The following is an 18729-nucleotide window of genomic DNA, read 5'->3' as shown; positions in this document are numbered from 1 at the left end:
CACACTGCTGTGCGGAGGGACTTGGGTGTCCTTGTGGATGAATCGCTAAAAGTAGGATTGCAGGTGCAGCAAGTAAGTAAAAAGGCAAGTGGAATTTTGTCTGTCATTGCTATAGGGATGGAGTTTAAAAACAGGGAGGCTATGCTGAAGCTGTATAGAGTCCTGGCGAGGCCACACCTGGATTACTGTGTGCAGTTTTGGTCTCCTTACTTGAGAAGGGATATACTAGCACTGGAGGGGGTGCAGAGGAGATTCATTCGGTTGATTCCAGAGTTGAGAGGGTTGGATTATGAGGGGAGACTGAGTAGACTGGGATTATACACATTGGAATTCAGAAGAATGGGGGGAGATCTTAAAGAAACATATAAGATTATGAAGGGAATAGATAAGGTGGAGGCAGGGAGGTTGTTTCCACGAGCAGGTGAAACTAGGACTAGGGGGCATAGCCTCAAAATAAAGGGAAGCAGATGTAGGACTGAGGTCAGGAGGAACTTCTTCACCCAAAGGGTTGTGAATCTGTGGAATTCCCTGCCCAGTGAAGCGGTTGAAGCTACCTCGCTGAATGTTTTTAAGGCAAGGCTAGATAAATTTTTGAACAGTAAAGCAATTAAGGGTTATGGTGTGCAGGCAGGTAAGTGGAGCTGAGTCTCAAAAAGATCAGCCATGATCTTATTAAATGGTGGGGCAGGCTCGAGGGGCCAGATGGCCTACTCCTGCTTCTAGTTCAAATGTTCTTATGTTCTTAGTGGCCTTGATCAGTCAGGGTATTGAGTATAAAAGTTGGGAAATTATGATGTAGTTGTATATGATGTTGGTGAAGCTGCACTGGAGAATTGTATTCAGTTTTGGTCACCTTGCTATAGGAAGGATGTTATTAAACTGAAAAGAGTGCAGAAGAAATTTATGAGGATGTTGCCAGGACTCAAGGGACTGAGTTATCGGGAGATGTTGGACAAGCCAGGACTTTTTTCTTCAGCACGTAGGAGACTGAGGGGGGATCTTCCAGAAGTGTATAAGATCATGAGAGGCATGGATAGGGTGAATGCACTCAGTCTTTTTCCCTGGATTGGGGAATCGAGGACTAGAGGGCATCAGTTTAAGGTAAGAGGGGAAAGAGTACATTGGAACCTGAGGGGAAACTTTTTTACATAGAGGGTGGAACACATATGGAATGAGCTACCAGCGGAAGTGGTTGAGGCGGGTACATTAACAACGTTTAAAAGGCATTTGGACAAATACGTGGACAGGAAAGGTTTAGAAGGATATGGGCCATGTGCAGGGAAATGGGATTAGCATGGATGTACATTTTGGTTGGCACAGGCCAAGGGGCCTGTCTCTGTGCTATAGGGCTCTATGACTCAAAATCTGTGATACGCCTAAATATTGTCTCAAAAAGAACTTGATAATTACCTAGTGAGGAATGATGCTGAAGGTCAATGGGAGAAGTGGGGACTGAAGTTTTGTTTCTGCTTTTTGTCTTTTCACAATTATTTATACACCACTTTGGCATGTTAAATTGTCAAGTGAGAATTTTGCTCTTCGTCTTGACAGTCCACATGATCTATAATTCATGCTTTCTCATGCTAATCTGGCAACCTCCAAATCTCCCTCCCTTTTCTCACTTAATTTCCTGACTTTAAAATCCCTGGCCTCAGCTCAGCACATCTCCTGCTGGGTCTCATCTCCTACTACTGCTCCAATAGATTAGCTATCAGTTCAGATGATGTGTAGGAATTTCTGATGTGAAGAAATCATTTGGCCACATTATGCAGTGAAGTTCAATCGCTTTGAGTGATGCCAGAGATGTTGCTGATGGGTAGGTTTCCCAAAAGTGCTAACTGTGTGAAATGTAGGCAATTAAAATGCATTTCTTATGCCATTTTCCATAGCTTGTTACAAAGCTAAATGATCATTTGGAGAGGTGTTTTATTGCAGCATGTCATTTGATATTACTCAGACCTGGAGAGTAGCAGAATTTTCACAGGATTGTTTGTGCAAGATTGAGTCACTGAGCAAATTGTTTAGATTAAGTGAAGACATTTTTGTGATGTTTTCATATTCCATATATATTGCCCGGGTAATTAACCAGAAAGTCAACTGACTAATAGTTAGACAAGAAAGCAATGACTTCTCTCTTAGAATTAAAAGAAATTGCAATTAACATAGAATTGTCAGCAATGTCTGAACATAAAAATATGAACATAAAAGAGAAATGGGTGGTACAAGAAGAATATGTTAGACAATGGCAATAAGATTGGAACTCAGAAATTTCTTGATTTTATGTTGGGCAAAAATATGCGTGAAATAGATCAAAACCACCTGGCCATCCATTCAGTGCCAGTATTTATTCAAGGAATAGGCGAAGACTGCAAGTATAAATGGGATTTGGGTCCCCAGACTATTAGTTGCAGGAATAAGCTCATCCAGTTGGCAAGATCTGCCTCTGTGAGTTAGCATCAAAATTTCCTCACTGCTGGAGAAATATGTAGACAATACATGAAATAAGGAAAACATATAGAATTATAATCATGGGCAGTTTCAGTCACTGTACCCATGACAGACAAAAGAGAGAGAGACTAAAAGTAGGGAAGTACATTGATATTCTACAATGCCCACAAAACTCAATTCTGCCACGATATGTAAGAAAGCAAATGGAGACACTGCTAGATTTCATAATGGGAATGAAGTGGAGCAGAAAAGTAAGCATGGGAGCGTGATAACAACATAAAGGATCAAAAGAGATATACATGATATAAAAATCAAAGTGATAGATTGAGAAAATTCAGCACAAGAAATGAGGATCGACTTGGGGAGGGGAACTGAAAAAAAATACTGATGACAAAGAAGTCACAATCAATCAAGGAAAACTGAGTCGGGTTTATGAGAAATATAAAATAAGAACAAACTAGTCTATAACGAGATGAGAATAGAAGCAAATCTGAGGAGAAAGGTATTGGAACGGTACATAAACAATGAAAGTGAGAATAAAAAGTGATGAATGATTTCAAGGAAGACGTTAAACAGACAATTAAGAAGGTGAATAAAATATATGAAAAAACAGAAAGGAATTGTCAAAAGTCTATGGATGCAGAAATAATAAAAGAGAATTAAATTAAGAATAAACAGGCACTGTGATGAACAAATTAAAGTTAGATGTGATGATCCTGAAATGACGGAAATGCTGAATAGATGGTTAGCCCCAGACTGAACATAGGAGAAAACATCAAGAAACCATGTCAGATTTTATGAGAGCAAAAATAACACATCGTAAATTATCCAAAAGTGAGAGACTGTAATATGTATAAAACTCAATAAAAAAATGAGTAATGCCAGAAGACCACTGTGCGACAAATTTAGTTGCTTTGTAAACAATGGTATCAGAATCAACCCAGGAAACTGTAGCCCAGTTAGATGAATGGCAGGAGCAAAAGCATTGCTAGATTCTACAAGGTAACAAAAGATGTAGAGTGCAGAGAGGGCTAAATGAGATAGCACTTGAAAACAAGGGCAGGGATTATAATGCTCAATTAACCGATGCCTAATCAATGGGATCTGGCGTTTCTAATGAGCATTGTTGCAGTTTGCAGCCAGTTTGCTGTTTATAGTATACTAATTTATTGTTAAATGAATTGGTGAAAATACTGTGTATAAGTTGCCATCGTTAATCTGACACAATTTTAATTACATAAATTATTTAAAAAAACATACAAAATTAAGACAAATGTCACTTTTTTTGTCACAACCACGGCTTCTTGCTTTCATAAGCGGCTACAGGATGTACCTTATTCCGCAGCTGCCAAAGTTTTCCCTGAGGCCACAACAGCAAGACAGAAGCACGCTGGAGCAGCCCCCCCACGGCCGCCGACTGGACCCAGAATGTCGCCTCTGCCGAAGCCGCTGCATGGCCGCCAATACACCAGCCGCTGCCATTGTCAGGAGACTGTCCCAACTCTCGAGGACCGGACCCATTCTCAACTTTCGAGGACCGACAGACCATCCAAATTAACCCCCGAGGGTCAAGGGATCATCCATTCTGCCACCGTTGCAGACACCGTAGAAACACGAAAGGAAAAGAACAGACCCTAATCCATCGAACTAAGAACAGTTGCTCAAGCCACGAGGAATGGACTGGATCTGCTGCTCAAAAGCTCCCTGCAACCTCTCTCCACCACGGAAGCTGCAGAAAGAAGGAAAAGATGAATTTGGTTCAAAATCAAAGGAAGAAAAATTAGATTTAAAACAAAAGAATTGGTTGGTCGTGTGAGAGGTAGCAGGCAGGCCAGGAGCCCAAATACCTCTTACCCTGGACCTTTGACCATCAATCTCTTTATCAACCATATATCCATGATGGATATAATTACATTGAAAACAGAGTACGTTTACTCAGTTGATTCCTGAGGAAGGGTTCAGCATATTGGGTCCATGTTCTGAGAGTTTAGTTGACTGAAAGGTGTTCTTATTGAAACATATAAGGTTCTGAGGAGGCTTACTGGAGTAGATTCTGAGAGGATGTTGCCTCTTGTGGGTGAGTCTAGAACTAAGGGGAATCGTTCCAAAACAAGGAATATCTCATTTAAAAAGATATAAGGAAGATTAAGGAACAGCGGTGGAGGCTGTGTCATTTACTGTATTCCAGGACAAGAAAGTCAGATTTTTGACCTGCAAAAGAATCAACAGTTGTGGGGCAGACCAGAAAGCAGAGTTAAGGTAACAATCAGACCAGCCCTGATGTCATTAAATGGCAGAGCAGACTCAGAGGCCAAATGGTCTGCTCCTGCTCCTGCTCCTATTTCTTATAGTCTTATGAGATGTGAAGTGGTATTACAACTCAGCAAATTACCCAGAATTGTGAGAGGCTTGCACCAGTTAAAGCTAGCATGCATTACTCAAAACCAGCCTAAATCTGTCAAAGGAACAGTGAAAGATGCTGGAAGTCATTCTACAATCAATTCTAAAAATGAAAGAAGAATAGTACAGCGTGCAAGACTTTGAATTCTAAGATTTTCAGATGCTTTAACAGAGGCCTTGGTATAGAAGATGCAAAAAAGGAGAGATGTATTGACAAAGGACCAGGTGGTCTTCCACGTGTGAGCTCAGAGGGACTAAAAAGACATGGAGTTCAATTACATTTGTCAATCTGAGCACTTGCTTCATCAATAACCCTCCCTCCAACACAAAGTTGGAAGCAAAGATGTTTGCTAATGATTATACAATGTTCAGCACTATTTGTGACTCCTCAGATGCTGAAGTAGTCAATGTCCAGATGCAGCAAGATTTGGACAATTTCCAGGCTTCGGCTGACCAGTGACAAGTAACATCTGTGCCACGCAAGTGCCAGGCAATGACCAGCTCTGACAAGACGGAATTTAATCCTCCGCTATTAACATTCTGGGAGTTAGCATTGATTAAATATAAATAGATTGGCGACAACAGCAGATCAAAGGCTCGGATCCTGCATAGAGTAACTCACCTCCTAACTCCCGGAGTGTATTGAACATCCACAAAGGCCAAATCAGAAATGTGATGGAAAATTCCCACTTCCTTGGATGAGTGCAGTTCCAACAATATTCAAGAAACTTGACACCATCTAGGATAAAGCAGCCCACTTGTTTGGTGCCACATCCACAGATATTCACTCCGCCCTGGAGGCCAGGATATACAAAAAAACAAATGATAGGTATGCGTAACAAAATGCTAAGTACATTAAGAAGCCTATAGTCAATCTCAAAATACATGGAGGTGCTCAGCACTGACTTAGTGCAGGGATTTGCACTGTCCTCAACACCCATCCCTTTCAGACATGGAGTGGTGGCCAACTGCATGAGCGCACTTCTGGATCAAGTCATGATGCAGCATCTAATGGGTCAACTTCAGCTGCAGCTTCCACCATAAGCATAGGTGATGCACTGGAAGATCAGATGGATGTTAGGTAAGATCAACTTGTTGCTGTGCAAGTTTCAGATGGCTATCATTGTGGCTGTAGATGATAATATGCAAAGGGTCTTGCAGGGTGTTACAGTAGTCCAACCATCTGCCTTTGAAGAGATTACAAGGATTGTTAGGATGCCAACACATTGGAGTTGGTGGGAGCCCCATGGAACATGAACCTGCTGTTCTAGCTCAGAAAGACAGCATTCATTTTGTCACTGCTGCCACTCCACCATTTCCAGTGGCTTTACCCTGTCAGCCAATTCCGCTTTCACTGCTGCCGAGATTGTTCAAATCCACAGCTGGGACTGACTTCTTGAGGTCATCTTCAGCCTCTTTCACTGAAAAGTGGTATGTTCCAGCCACTGAGGTAACTCTCTGTCAGAGTTTTAGGGCAGGCACAGGCATACTGGGCACTAAGGAAATGCATAGGATGATTTGTTGACCATTGAGTGCAATATTACACGAATTTTGTTTTTGGTGTTTTTTTTTTAACTTTTACACTGTGGCTAACTGGATACAAATGGGTGTTATGGTTGCAATATTGAACTGAGAGAAGTTCTTCATGGATTTTCTAGGTACTAAGTTGGATTTCCTCCTCTCTTCGTTCTCACCCTACTCCATGTTCTTGTCCACCCCATCATAATCCCTTTACTACTCTGTGTGGATGGCAACAAGCTTGTTCTAATCTCATGGTTGTCCAGCATTCAACAGATCATAGCAAACAGTCCAGACAGTGGAAGCATCATTTTGCCACATTAATGGTCTGAACTACCATTTAGTCTGTGACAAGGTTTTCAGTACATACTTTCAGCACAGCGTAGTGTTGGTTGCAAACCAGATTTATCAACCTTTCTTGCCCAGTATCCTCTTTTTGATTTGCAGCTAGTGCAGCATATAGTTATCAAATGACTGTCAAAATATTAGGGATTGCCACGAGTCTCCATCCATTGCCACACACCAGCCGAACACTAAAGGATTGAAATCCCTAACAGTTATGCTCATGAACAGAATTGACCTAAATTGGCTACAAAGTGATGTGTGTACAGTTAGTTGTACCTTCAACCATTAGGAAATCTATAATAGTGGGAAATCCGTAAGACTGTAGTGTCTGTTTCACTCCAGCAAGAGACAATGAAACCTATCCAGCAATCAATGATGAGAGAGCATCAGCAAACAACCTTACATTCATTGGATGGTAAACCAAGAGATGTTGCACATATCTCCAACTCCAGCTTGGAAGGGATGGTATCCGATATCATGCACACTGTTCCTCACTGCAATTCAGGTAGAAGAGTTCTCTCCGAACAACCTATTGGAAATATTATCACCACTACCCTTCTTTCCTTATCCAGCAGCTTGTCCTGCCTTTTGTTTTCTACCCTTTCCCACTCTTGAGTCATGCTGTAGTCCAAAAAGAATGCCTATGATTGCAGCCATGTCTAGGGGAAAATGGTTTGTGTTCTTCCTCTGCAGAGCAATAGTTTAACAGCATGAGCATCATGGTGTAATTATGTATAATCATGTGACTAAGAGTGAGAACTGTATAAAGATCTCCTGGAAGAGAAACATTGAGCTAGCGCAGATCATTGACTCATGTGTAAAGAAAGGTTGTATTAAAATGTACTCAGACTACTGCAAAATGATTTAGAAAACAATAAGACTTTCTATCGTGTTGACTCAAAGCCAAAATAGCCCATCCCCTATTTACTTTTGCATCTTGAACTAATTACAGAAAGTACCAAACTCTTGCAGATTAGAAACAACTGCAGGAAGAAATTCACCATTGATTAACCTGGTGTTACATTTTCCAATGGATATTCACTGTATTCCCTCTAACTTGCTCAGCTTTGTGGCTTCTGGTGCAATTCATTCAGGTCTGTGCACCCATTTGGATACCATCCTGAACCTCAAGTGGTATATTCCAAGTAACGTGCACTGCAAATCAATTTTAGCATCATGTGTACAAATGTACAAAAGTCAGCAGGGACTTGGAGAGATAGTCATGATGTGGTCCAGTGATCTAGAACTCCAGGCAAATGTTTTGGGCACATGTGTTCAAATCCCACCAGGGGAAATTTGAACTCAGTGAAAATCTGAAACAAAGGTTGACAGAAATTGTGATGGAACCACTGTCGTTTACTAGATATGTTGATGTATTCATGGATTTATGACCAGACTCCAATTGAGGTTCTCCACTTCATTACGATTCCAGGTGGGATATCTTAAACTGTTAGACTCCTATGTGAGTCAGGATGAGATAGCTCCCTTCTTTATTCCTCAGTTCCTTGGTTGGTTGCCACAAGGAACCAAGTGAAATGACATTTTAAAAGAAGACAATTTAGCCAGGACTTCTTTATTTAACTAAAATGAGTGAGTGTATTAATTATTGTATGCAAGAAGAGATGCTTATAAATCATATGCACAGATTAAAATAACAGGTGACTCCAAAAAGTTACAACTAAAAAAGTGATATGATGAGTATCTGACTTATTTGTGAAGAGCAGACAAGATGACATTGTGATAGTTATTGTTGCACTTACACTATGGATGCTGGCAGCTGAACATACAATATTGAGATTCTTGCTTTTGTGGTCTGATGGAACGTCCTTTGGTCTGTCTTTTTTTTAAATTGCAGCATTCAAAGTGAGAAGGAGTCTTTCTTTACCTACAACATGTGGATAACTAGGAGATAGCTCTTTGACTTTGATCTTCACAGCATGCTCATGCTGAAACACATCATAATACGCATCAAAGTGTAGTCTCTCGAGATCATGCCAGTAGATTTGAAATTACTTTTTAACCTCTGTCATTGTGTATTCTTTAAAGGGAGCAACACAAAATGTGTCTGCAATGTAGAAACGTAATCCACAGGGGTTGCATGTTGTTAACCCCAGGTGGTTAGCCCCTTGTATTCATTGTTGTGAAAATATCACACTCCAGTTTCCTTGATAACTTCCACGTGCAACATTCCATTGGCTTCACACAGGAGTCATTGAATTTAAGTCCACACTTTTTCTGGAGAAGTCCTCCTTTTAAAACCAGCACATTTTTGAATTAAAAGTAAAGAAGACGTCTCTCCATACTTTGGGGTTTTGATCCACCGTCATAGCAATTGTTCCAAAATTTGCAGACAGTATCAAATTGGGGAATGAAGCACAGGAACAATGAACCAAAACGCAGAAAAATGTAAAGAGGTTAGAGCTAATTGAATAAACAGCAAATTAATTTCAACATAACAAAGTATGAGAAGGTTCATTTTGCCACTTCTTCAAAATGTAATGAACTAGTGGCATTGAGGATCATTCCCTTTCATTAAAAAAAGAAGCAATCCCTGTTATTAAGGCCATGAACAATGTTATGTTCTGCTATTTGATGTAAACATACCAATTTGGAGCTAAGACAATATACAGCCAATATTAACCAGTAGTTTTTATTGCAACAATGTACTTTGTTCATAAAAATATCTTTATGTACAGTGCTGTACAGTAGCATATGGAGAAACAAACACTGGAGTTTGACTTGATCCAAAAAAACAAACCAGAGGCATTTCTTACTTATATTGTACAAGACTATATTTACACATAATTGAGGCATCAGCGGGTGGGGGTGGTCCGATAACTGAAGGACCTCCATTTAACATCGGCAGACAGAACTTAGACGGTGCTCTTTCCCCATTACACCTTGGTGGCAGCTGCCCCAAGCTTCAGTGCACTCCCCATCATGTAGTCCTAGACCTTGGAATGTGCCAGTCTGCAACACATGGTTGAGATCAACTCCTTGCTGTATACACCTGACTTCTGTACCTGCTGCTACTGCTGTGGACTGATAGAGAGTTACAGGACGAAAACCTCAGATACTGGCCTCAGTACTGTGATTGACAATAATAAGATCTGTCTCCTTAAGAACACATGTAAACTGTATCACAACAAGGAACATAACATTTAATTTCTCATGGAATAAAGAAGTGGGGCGCAATACTAAATGTATACAGAACCCTAATTTGACTGTACCTGGAGAGCTGTACAGAGTGACACAAGAGGCAGGAGCAAGACCAGATAACTTGACTCTTTGAATCTGCTTTGCCAGTGACCAAGATTATGGCTGATCGAGTGCAGCATCTTTTCCCTGCATTACCCCTTAAATGCCTTAGTATCTGAAACTACTCATCCATATTTGTAATTTACGAAACTAACCAAATATCCACAGCTGCCTGGAGTAGAATATTTCAAAATTCTTCTTTGACAGGTAAGACCTGAAAGAAATTTTCAGCGTTGTAAGGGTGTTTAATGAAATACCAGTGATTGAAGAGGATAACATTGATAAATTTAAGAGGAGGTTTATGTATAATTGACAGATTGTTGCATTTTCACTGGGTATCCAGCTTGCTTTCTGAAAAGGTGACGTGACATCCATTCTGACTTTTCAAAACAAGGTCCACTTCCTTAACTCAGACTGTTTGGAGGGTGGTTGTGTGGCTTTCTCCGGAAAGAGATTCCAGATGTTGAAATCCCACGCAGTGAGAACTGTCAGCGAAACTAGACGCTGGCAGAGTCTTTTACTCAGCAGAACCACCAAGAAGGCTGCAGCTGGTGCGAGTACAACAAGCAGCATTATGAGGACCAAGGTGTCAGGTGGTGTTGTTTGGAAGTTGGATTAGAGTCATAGAGAGAGGGGGGAGAGGCAGATTAGAAGCAAGGGCAGGGGATGATTCTCGGCAACCACTTCCTGCCTTAGGACAAGTTCTTTGATCATGCATACGTTGGTGCGGATCGAGGGACCACCATCCCGCCTGCCAGAACTGACAGCCTGGCTCAACTGTTTTACCATTCAGGTGGGCTAACTCTTTTTCTCATCTTGTCTGGAGCTGACGTCCTCACAGCATAGTATGGCAACTGCTCTTCCCAAGACTGCAAGAAACTACAGAAAGTCATGAATACAGCCTGGTCCCACACGCAAACCAGCCTCCCATCTATTGACTCCATCTATACTTCCCACTGCCTTGGGAAAGCAACCAACATAGTCAAAAACCCCTCCTACCGCAGTTATACTCTCTTCCTCCAACCTCTTCCGTCAGAAGCCAAAAAAGTTTGAATACACATACAAACAGATTCAAGAACAGTTTCTTCCCTGCAGTTATCAGAATTTTGAATGGACCTCTCAAATGTTAATTCTGATCTCTCTCTCTCTCTGCACTTTCTCTGTGGCTGTAACACAGGATTCTGCACTCACTTTGTACAGCACAATCTGCCTGTCCAGCATGCAAGACAACATTTTTCACTGTATCTCGGTACATGTGACAACAATCAATCAATCAGATCATTGTGGCACTGGTAGAAATAGGCTCTTAATTGGACTGTAAGTGATCATTAATTGAAGATTGAGCTTGGACCTTCCTGTCCAAAACATAATCCCATTTGAGCTAGGAAAGTGGCATGTTTCTGGGGTGCCACTACACCACCTGATTCAGCAGGCTTTTTGCCAACAGGCCTGTCCAATCTGAGGCTAGAAGATCCTGAACAATCCTGAGAGCACAAGTGGAGGGCATAGATGCAGGTTGGGAAGGGTTAATGAGAATAAAAGGAGGTTTGTGTAGAGTATTAACACCAGCATTGACCCTTTGGTACTGAAGACCTATTTCTCTGCTCGAAATCCCATGTACTTCCTGGTAAGTATCTTCTGTATTCTTTTGGAGCTGTGTTTGGCGATAGAGCATGAGGAGCATGGAGAGGGTGAATAGCCAAGTTCTTTTTCCTAGGATGGGGGAGTCCAAAACTGGAGGGTGTAGGTTTAAAGTGAGAGGGGAAATATTTTTAAATGACCTGAGGGGTAACACAAGGGCGGTGTGTGTATGGAATGAGCTGCTAGAGGAAATGGTGGAGGCGGGTGCAATTCCAGCATTTAAAAGGCATCTGAATGGTTATATGAATAGGAAAGGTTTAGAGGGACATAGGCCAAATACTGACAAATGGGACTAGGTCAGATTAAGATGTGTGGTCAGCGTGAACAAGCTGGACTGAATGGCCTATTTCCATGTTATATAACTCTAATACTCTATGTCAGTAGAAACCCACTTTGCATTTGCTGGGAATATCCAAAGCTTGAGGTAATTAATACTGACATCGTCATTGTTTTCCATAATGAATTCTATTTATTTGGTCAAATTAACAGTAATGAACATTATAAAACGTTGGAGCAGTCATTGATTACTGCAATTTACCAGTCAACATAAAAGTACATATGTATTACTCATTTAACCTTTGAAAAAGATACTGCAATAATGGATTTGAAATCTTTTAATTTGGGGGATAAATCAATTGGTAATGGGATCAGGTGACCAGCAGTTGAATTACTAAAGTGAAGATTGCTTGCATAAAACCATCAGAAGATCATTACACTCCTTTAATAAAAGAATCAAGGACAACAGGATTGTTAAATAATTCATTTCACAGGAACAATGCTCCCCACGATTTTCCAGATCTCTACTACTAATGTATCAAAATTTCTGAAAGTGGATTTTTTTTTTTCAGTGATAATGAAGATAAACCATTGAAAGAAAGCCAGCAATCACTGAATGAGGTGAAGCCAACTGGAAGTGATGACAGTTTGGCAGTGTATGAAGATGGTGGACCAGAAGTGCAGTTTAATGAAGATGGTTCATTCATTGGACAGTACAGAGGAAATAAGGAGAATGATGCAGCAGATGAAAATGGAAGTTCTATAGCCACCTCTCCAATGAAAGCATGAGAAACATGTTCATAAACTTCACTTACTTTCTTTTAGTGAATTTGTTGTACAACTGAATATTTGTTACACATTAACTCAGATTGCCAACAGGCTAAAAGAAAATAGTTGATCAGGCCCTAACGGATGCTTATCCAATATTTGACAAAGACTAAGATGCATGGGATATTTTGTTGCAGTCCACTTCTCAGTCTAAAGGATATGTTGTGCAAAATCCATGTAAAATGCAAGTGTCTGTAGGTTTGTAACACAAATGGCTTCTAGTTGCTGATGAAGTAATTGCTTATAACCTTTTAAATCCTTGCTGCTGTTATTAGCAAATTTGAGTCCCTTTGTTACAGTTTGTTTAGGTGTCTTGTGATCCTACATGTTTAGAAATTAAGAACCTGCAGAACTGAGATTGATATCACTCATGAACCTAAGGAGACCAACCCCTGGTGCACCAATGCCTCTTAATGCAATGACTATGGCAGCTGAAGGGACCAAGAACATTTTTCCTCTGTTTTTGTTTAGCCAGTAGAAGATCTCACAAAATACAATGATCACAATTTGCAAACTAAATTTTGTGGCTACAGGAAAAAAGTAAGAAATTAATTATTTATATGCAGAATTCTATCGAGCAAAAAAGGTCCAGAATCCTCCTCTGAGTTTACAGTGATAACTTCCAGTGGAAATCTGATTTGGAATTGAATATTTTTAAAGAATGGCATGCAGAGGATGATGGAAATTCGTGTTAAAAATGGATGCAAACTTGTTTAACTCGCAACAATGGAACAATTGATTTGTCAGAATCATAAATCATTCTGTAAACTGTACCATTGTTAGGGATACATATGACTATACAATCCTTGTGTCTTATTTTTCTTCAACTATGCTCTTTATCCAAAGTTCTGCATTTAATGATTGTATTCAGTCACCTATTTTAGTTATTATCAAGTCAAAACAGTGCAATGTACATTTTTGTAATTAGGAATACATTTAGAATTTGGAGGAAAACTGCTGATAATTAATTTTCAGCAGACCAACAATGTTTTTAAAACAATATTCCTGCTACAAATTCTGGGTAAATACTTAAACATTAATTTTGTTGATTCACAGCCTATGTGTCAATAAGAAGTATCTAAGTGTCTGATTTATATTGTGTGTAACATAGGTAAAACATAGCTTCATGATATTGAACTAAATAAACTACATGTTTCCACCTCAGAAAATTTGTATACTTCAAAGAATTTTACATTCATTTATTATTAGTGAACAATTGTGATGTTATTGTATTTGAGTCAAAGTTTTTATTCGTAGAGTTCCAATAAGTCTAATTTTTGTTCTTGTTTAACAGTGCATGGTAATTTTTTTATTTTAAAAGTATTTCAAATTGTGACATTTTTGTAAAACGAACAAATAATATTTATATTAACAAATTGGAGAGCATTTGCCAACTTCTGCAATTGTTGCACATAACTTTACAGTACTTACAATGGCAAAAAGCTGACTAAATATGAATGTGACAGATGTTTTAAAATTCATGTTTTGCAGTGGTCTGGTTTTTAAGGAACAATTGGCATTAGATATTTTAGTGGTTAAAAAAGACCGAAAGTAGTTATGTATTTTCATGAGCCTTATTAAACATGCATGTCATATCGCATGCAAATTTACAATTTTTTAAAGTGTGGCAACATGTTTAAGCTTTGGTTCATGTATGGCTGTGTATCATTCCATATTAACTCCTTTTATCAGGGTGAATTATTTGTGTAGCTACCATATTTACAGAAAATGAATCATTTGTAAATCACAGATTTAATCTTGCCAGATTTGGAGGAAACAGTTTTCTAATGATGATCAGATTCAATAAAATTACTCTCAATGCAAGGGTGTTTCTATATTTTCTGTAGTAAGGGAGTACGCTTTCAGTTAGGCATGCTTCTTTTTAAAAAAAAATTGATTGATGAACCAAAGTATAATTTCAAAGCCTTATGTTTGTATGGTATGCTTCATTTTATTGTACTTTTGGACTTCAATTCTACATAATTGTCAGAATGGGCATCACACGCAAAGACAAATGCAATGCCAACCAATGCCCTTAAGCACAAAATGTGAGGGCAGATATTTGCTTTTAAAATAAAATTTATGTCCAAGGGTATAATAAACCAAATATTGACTGCAGTTTTCAGGCTATTTGTAAACTATTGCTCCTCAAGTTACAGAGGTAATATGTTCAGTATGCATGGTGTACATTGCTCCTTTTGACAGTCTTGATCACTGTAGCTGCTGGCTCAATTGCTTACCAATATAGTCTTCAATCGCAATCAGTAACTGTGTATCATGATACGTCTTCTCAAAAGAAACTTTGAAAACTTGTATCAAGTTTAACATAACAACTTTCATAATTTGTATGCTCACTCAGATATTGTAAAATCCCCTAAGAATTATTGTTAACTTATTTAACTCGTAGTGAAGTGATGTTATTAAACAGTCTGTATGGCTATAGTACTTGCAGTCACTGTATTAGATAGAAAGCTGTGACAAATGTACTTTATAGTATATGCCCCCATTTTAAAAGTTCAGATACTCCTTCAAGTGATACAATTGTGTGTTCTCACTGAAAGAAAAGTCATGTAAGGTTTGCAAATTCATCTTTTCTACCTGTACAACGTTCTTGTGTTATACGAGATCATCATGGAATGTTTCCGCGACTAATATGTATTGTGTAAATGATCTTGTGATCTTTCCAAACATGGATGTTTGTCTTATTAAATACAGAGTAACAAATGTTTTATGTGTCTGTTGGTACTTAAACATATCATAGAATCATAGAATCCCTACAGTGTGGAAACAGGCCCTTCAGCCCAACAAGTCCACACTGACCCTCAGCGCACCCACCCAAACCCATTCACCTATCACACACCTAACCTACACATCCCTGAACACTATGGGCAATTTAGCATGGCCAATCCATCTAACCTGCACATCTTTGGACTGTGGGAGGAAACCAGAACACCTGGAGGAAAGCCACACAGATATGGCGAGAATGTGCAAACTCCACACAGTCACCCGAGACTGGAATTGAACACAGGTCCCTGGTGCTGTGAGGCAGCAGTGCTAACCACTGTGCCAGCGTGCCACCAAATTATATCATACCATTTATATTAATTACTCCAGAGTAATAGCATTTCAGTCTTTCTCAGGAAGTAATCTTGTCAAAGTGTTTTGACATATCCCTGGGTGCCTTCTGAAAATACTAAAGTTCTTCTAGAATCTCTGTTGCAGTTAATGAAATTCACTGTTAGCTATCCAAAAGAAAACAATCCCATGTCACAGAAAGTTTTTTTTTGGGGGGGAGTGGAGTGGTGAGGACTGTAGCATATAGAAAAAGATACCATTGATTAAACAAAAATGTTGCCACAGTCCCATTAGAAAAAGACAACAACTGGTTTAAACTGACAGTCACCACACCTCCGCCAAAAGGGGCAAGGTTGAGAAGGTAGAACTTTATGGTCACCTTGCCCAGTGTGGGTATTGAACAATTGGTGTTATTCTGCATCACAAACCAGTCATTCCATCAACTGAGCAAACAAACCAACTTGGTAATAAGTCAACACATATACAGAAGAACACTTCTTTTTGATTGCCATTCAATGACTCTTGGCAATACCATCCAAAAAACAGAAGACAGACAGTCAAGAGCTCCTTGTACCTCTCTAGCACCTCCCATGGCCACTCCACTGTGTGTTTGTATTACAGCCTGACATATAATCGTGGATCAAATGTACTTTACTCCAGTATAGATTAGAAAGAGTGAAGCCAAACAGGGTGAAATTTACCTCTGTAGTAAAGTTTATTTGTGTAATATGAGGTCTCTAATGCATGATGCATTGTGACAGTTTGTATGTCATTCTAATTTGATGCCAGTAGTTCCAATTTGTAGCTGCAGCTTCTAGCTATCGCTATATAATGAATGCAATGTTAAGGAACACAAAGGAGTCTCATCCACCAGCAATATTCAGAGGACCATCTATGACTTGCAGGTTAGTTGCTAGGTTATTTTTACTGTGTATTTGTTTCTGCAGTTCTACACATTTTAGCTTTACGTGGCACTTGTTCAAAGTTTCAATCATCATCCATTAATTTCATTAATTGTGTCTGCTCGAGCAGTTCTTTGCAGACGTAGGTTGCGAAATAGGGCTTTCTCTTGGACAAAACTGGGAGAATGAGCAGGCGTCATTCAGAATAGGAAAAGCTGCTACAAGATGGAGGTGGAGTCGACGTAGTGCTGTCAGCAGCGTTCCTTGTCATAATAGGCAGCACTAGCTCCTCCATGGAGATGAAAGAATGCAGGTCTGCCTCTTCTCTTTCACAATTCTTGCTACTGCACTGATCTTACCTGTAAGAGATGGTTCCCATCATCAAAAGCTCATCAGTGTGTGTGATATGTGACATCTAGAGTGAAAATTGCCATCGTGGCTAAATTTTGAGTATGCAGCGAAGCACAGCAATGAATGTTCATTGTAATAGATTGAAGAGAATTTGGAGTGTTGGTTTGTGAATTGAACAGTGGATAAGCTTGAGACTGTGATGATTTCATGCATTTCGTGATTCATAAGGCAGACAAACCTGGTGCGTACACTGGTATCCGCATGTAGTTTTCCTGGATCAGAGCTCTACCATGTTACCAGAAGTTAATCCATATAAAGCATGGCTAACTAGGAGACTCCCCTAATTTAATCACTTGCTGTAGTATACTAGAAGTATTTGCAATGTTTATTTGGCCATTAACCCTTGGGATGGGACTCAAACAAAGGGCTTTTGGCACAGAGGTAGAGTTACTATGAACTGTGCTACAAAACCTCCCAGTGAATCAAATTAATGATGCTGTATTAGGATACGACCTTAGCAAACCATTCCTTACCTGGAATTTTATATGTGATTATTAAACCTCTTCCTGCACCACATACATACCTTTGAGGCTATATTCTGGGCACAATCTTCCAGGGGCATGAACATTGTGGGCTAGTGCACAAAATGTGGCAGAATTGCAGCAGAGGTCAAGCCAGACCTCTCCTGACATTGGGAACAACTCACTGCATTTTTAAGTCAGACCTGGATGTTGAGGTGAGATTCCTGCTCAGCAAGAGCGAGTTGCTTGCTAAGAGGAATTATTGCTTGTTAACAACTTGATTAACTGTACATCTTGCCTCATTAATATGCAGCTTTCCATCATATCACTGACCATAAGTAAGCTAGAGCGTGAGAATTCTCGAAATGGAAGTCAGACGAGGTGCCCACTGACTTTAGCTCACCACAGGCTGGGAAGAGCCGTTATGTTGGTTACCATGCAACAGCATCTAAGATATGATGCATGAGCACCAGACGTACACATCTCTGGTCTATGAACATTGGCATTGCCAACTCCTCAGGATCCTCGTTGCATTTCTTCAATCCACTTAGGAAGTTGAGTCCCGTATTTTAGACCACACCAGCAACTAACATTAAAAGTCTGCTACAAGGACACTATGCACGTGGTGATAGACACGCAGCTCATGATTATACTCGGCTGCATCTCAGGGCTGCTTGTTTGCTGACTTTGCACTTTCTTACTTAGTCCTGACCTGCATGCATGCAATATCCCTGTTTCACCTTGCTGTGCCATGCATGTTAGCATGTTGGTGCTCCAACCAGAGCCAAAGACTGTCAGTACGGCTGCCTCGATGTGCTCTTTAGTGCAGACACACAAGCTGCCCATCATGCTTATCAGTAGGAATCTGTCCAAAGGTGGCGAACATATTGCTGTATGGCACACTGAGACATAGAAAGATAGAAAATAGGAGGAGGATTAGATCATTTGGCCTTTCCATCTTTCAGTATGATCACAGCTGATCATCAAACTCAGTAGCCTGTTTGTGCTTTTCCTCCATTTCCTTTGATCCCTTTTGCCCCAGATGCGATATCCAATCTCTTCTTGATATCATAATGTCAACCTAATACCGAGAGAATGTGCTAGCTGCCGACACAACAAGCACACTACACATATGTTCAACCAGATGGTCACATTGTGGAGCAGTC

The 18729-nt window shown here is 39.9% G+C and overlaps 1 protein-coding gene across 1 annotated transcript in view; it reads left to right on the top strand.

Moving 5' to 3' along the window:
• chl1b (cell adhesion molecule L1-like b) overlaps positions 1-15424 on the top strand; it is an 809671-nt gene extending 794247 nt beyond the window's left edge. Inside the window, exon 32 of the mRNA XM_048606742.1 lies at positions 12459-15424. Coding sequence (XP_048462699.1) covers positions 12459-12675 — 217 coding nt within the window. The 3' untranslated portion in view covers positions 12676-15424. The remainder of the gene's footprint in view (positions 1-12458) is intronic.
• Positions 15425-18729: the final 3305 nt, after the last annotated feature.

This window comes from Rhincodon typus, chromosome 16 (genome assembly GCF_021869965.1).
Source record: "Rhincodon typus isolate 14 chromosome 16, sRhiTyp1.1, whole genome shotgun sequence".
Lineage (NCBI taxonomy): Eukaryota > Metazoa > Chordata > Chondrichthyes > Orectolobiformes > Rhincodontidae > Rhincodon > Rhincodon typus.
The sequence above is the reverse complement of the archived record's forward strand: the minus strand, read 5'-3'. Positions and strand labels throughout refer to the sequence as shown.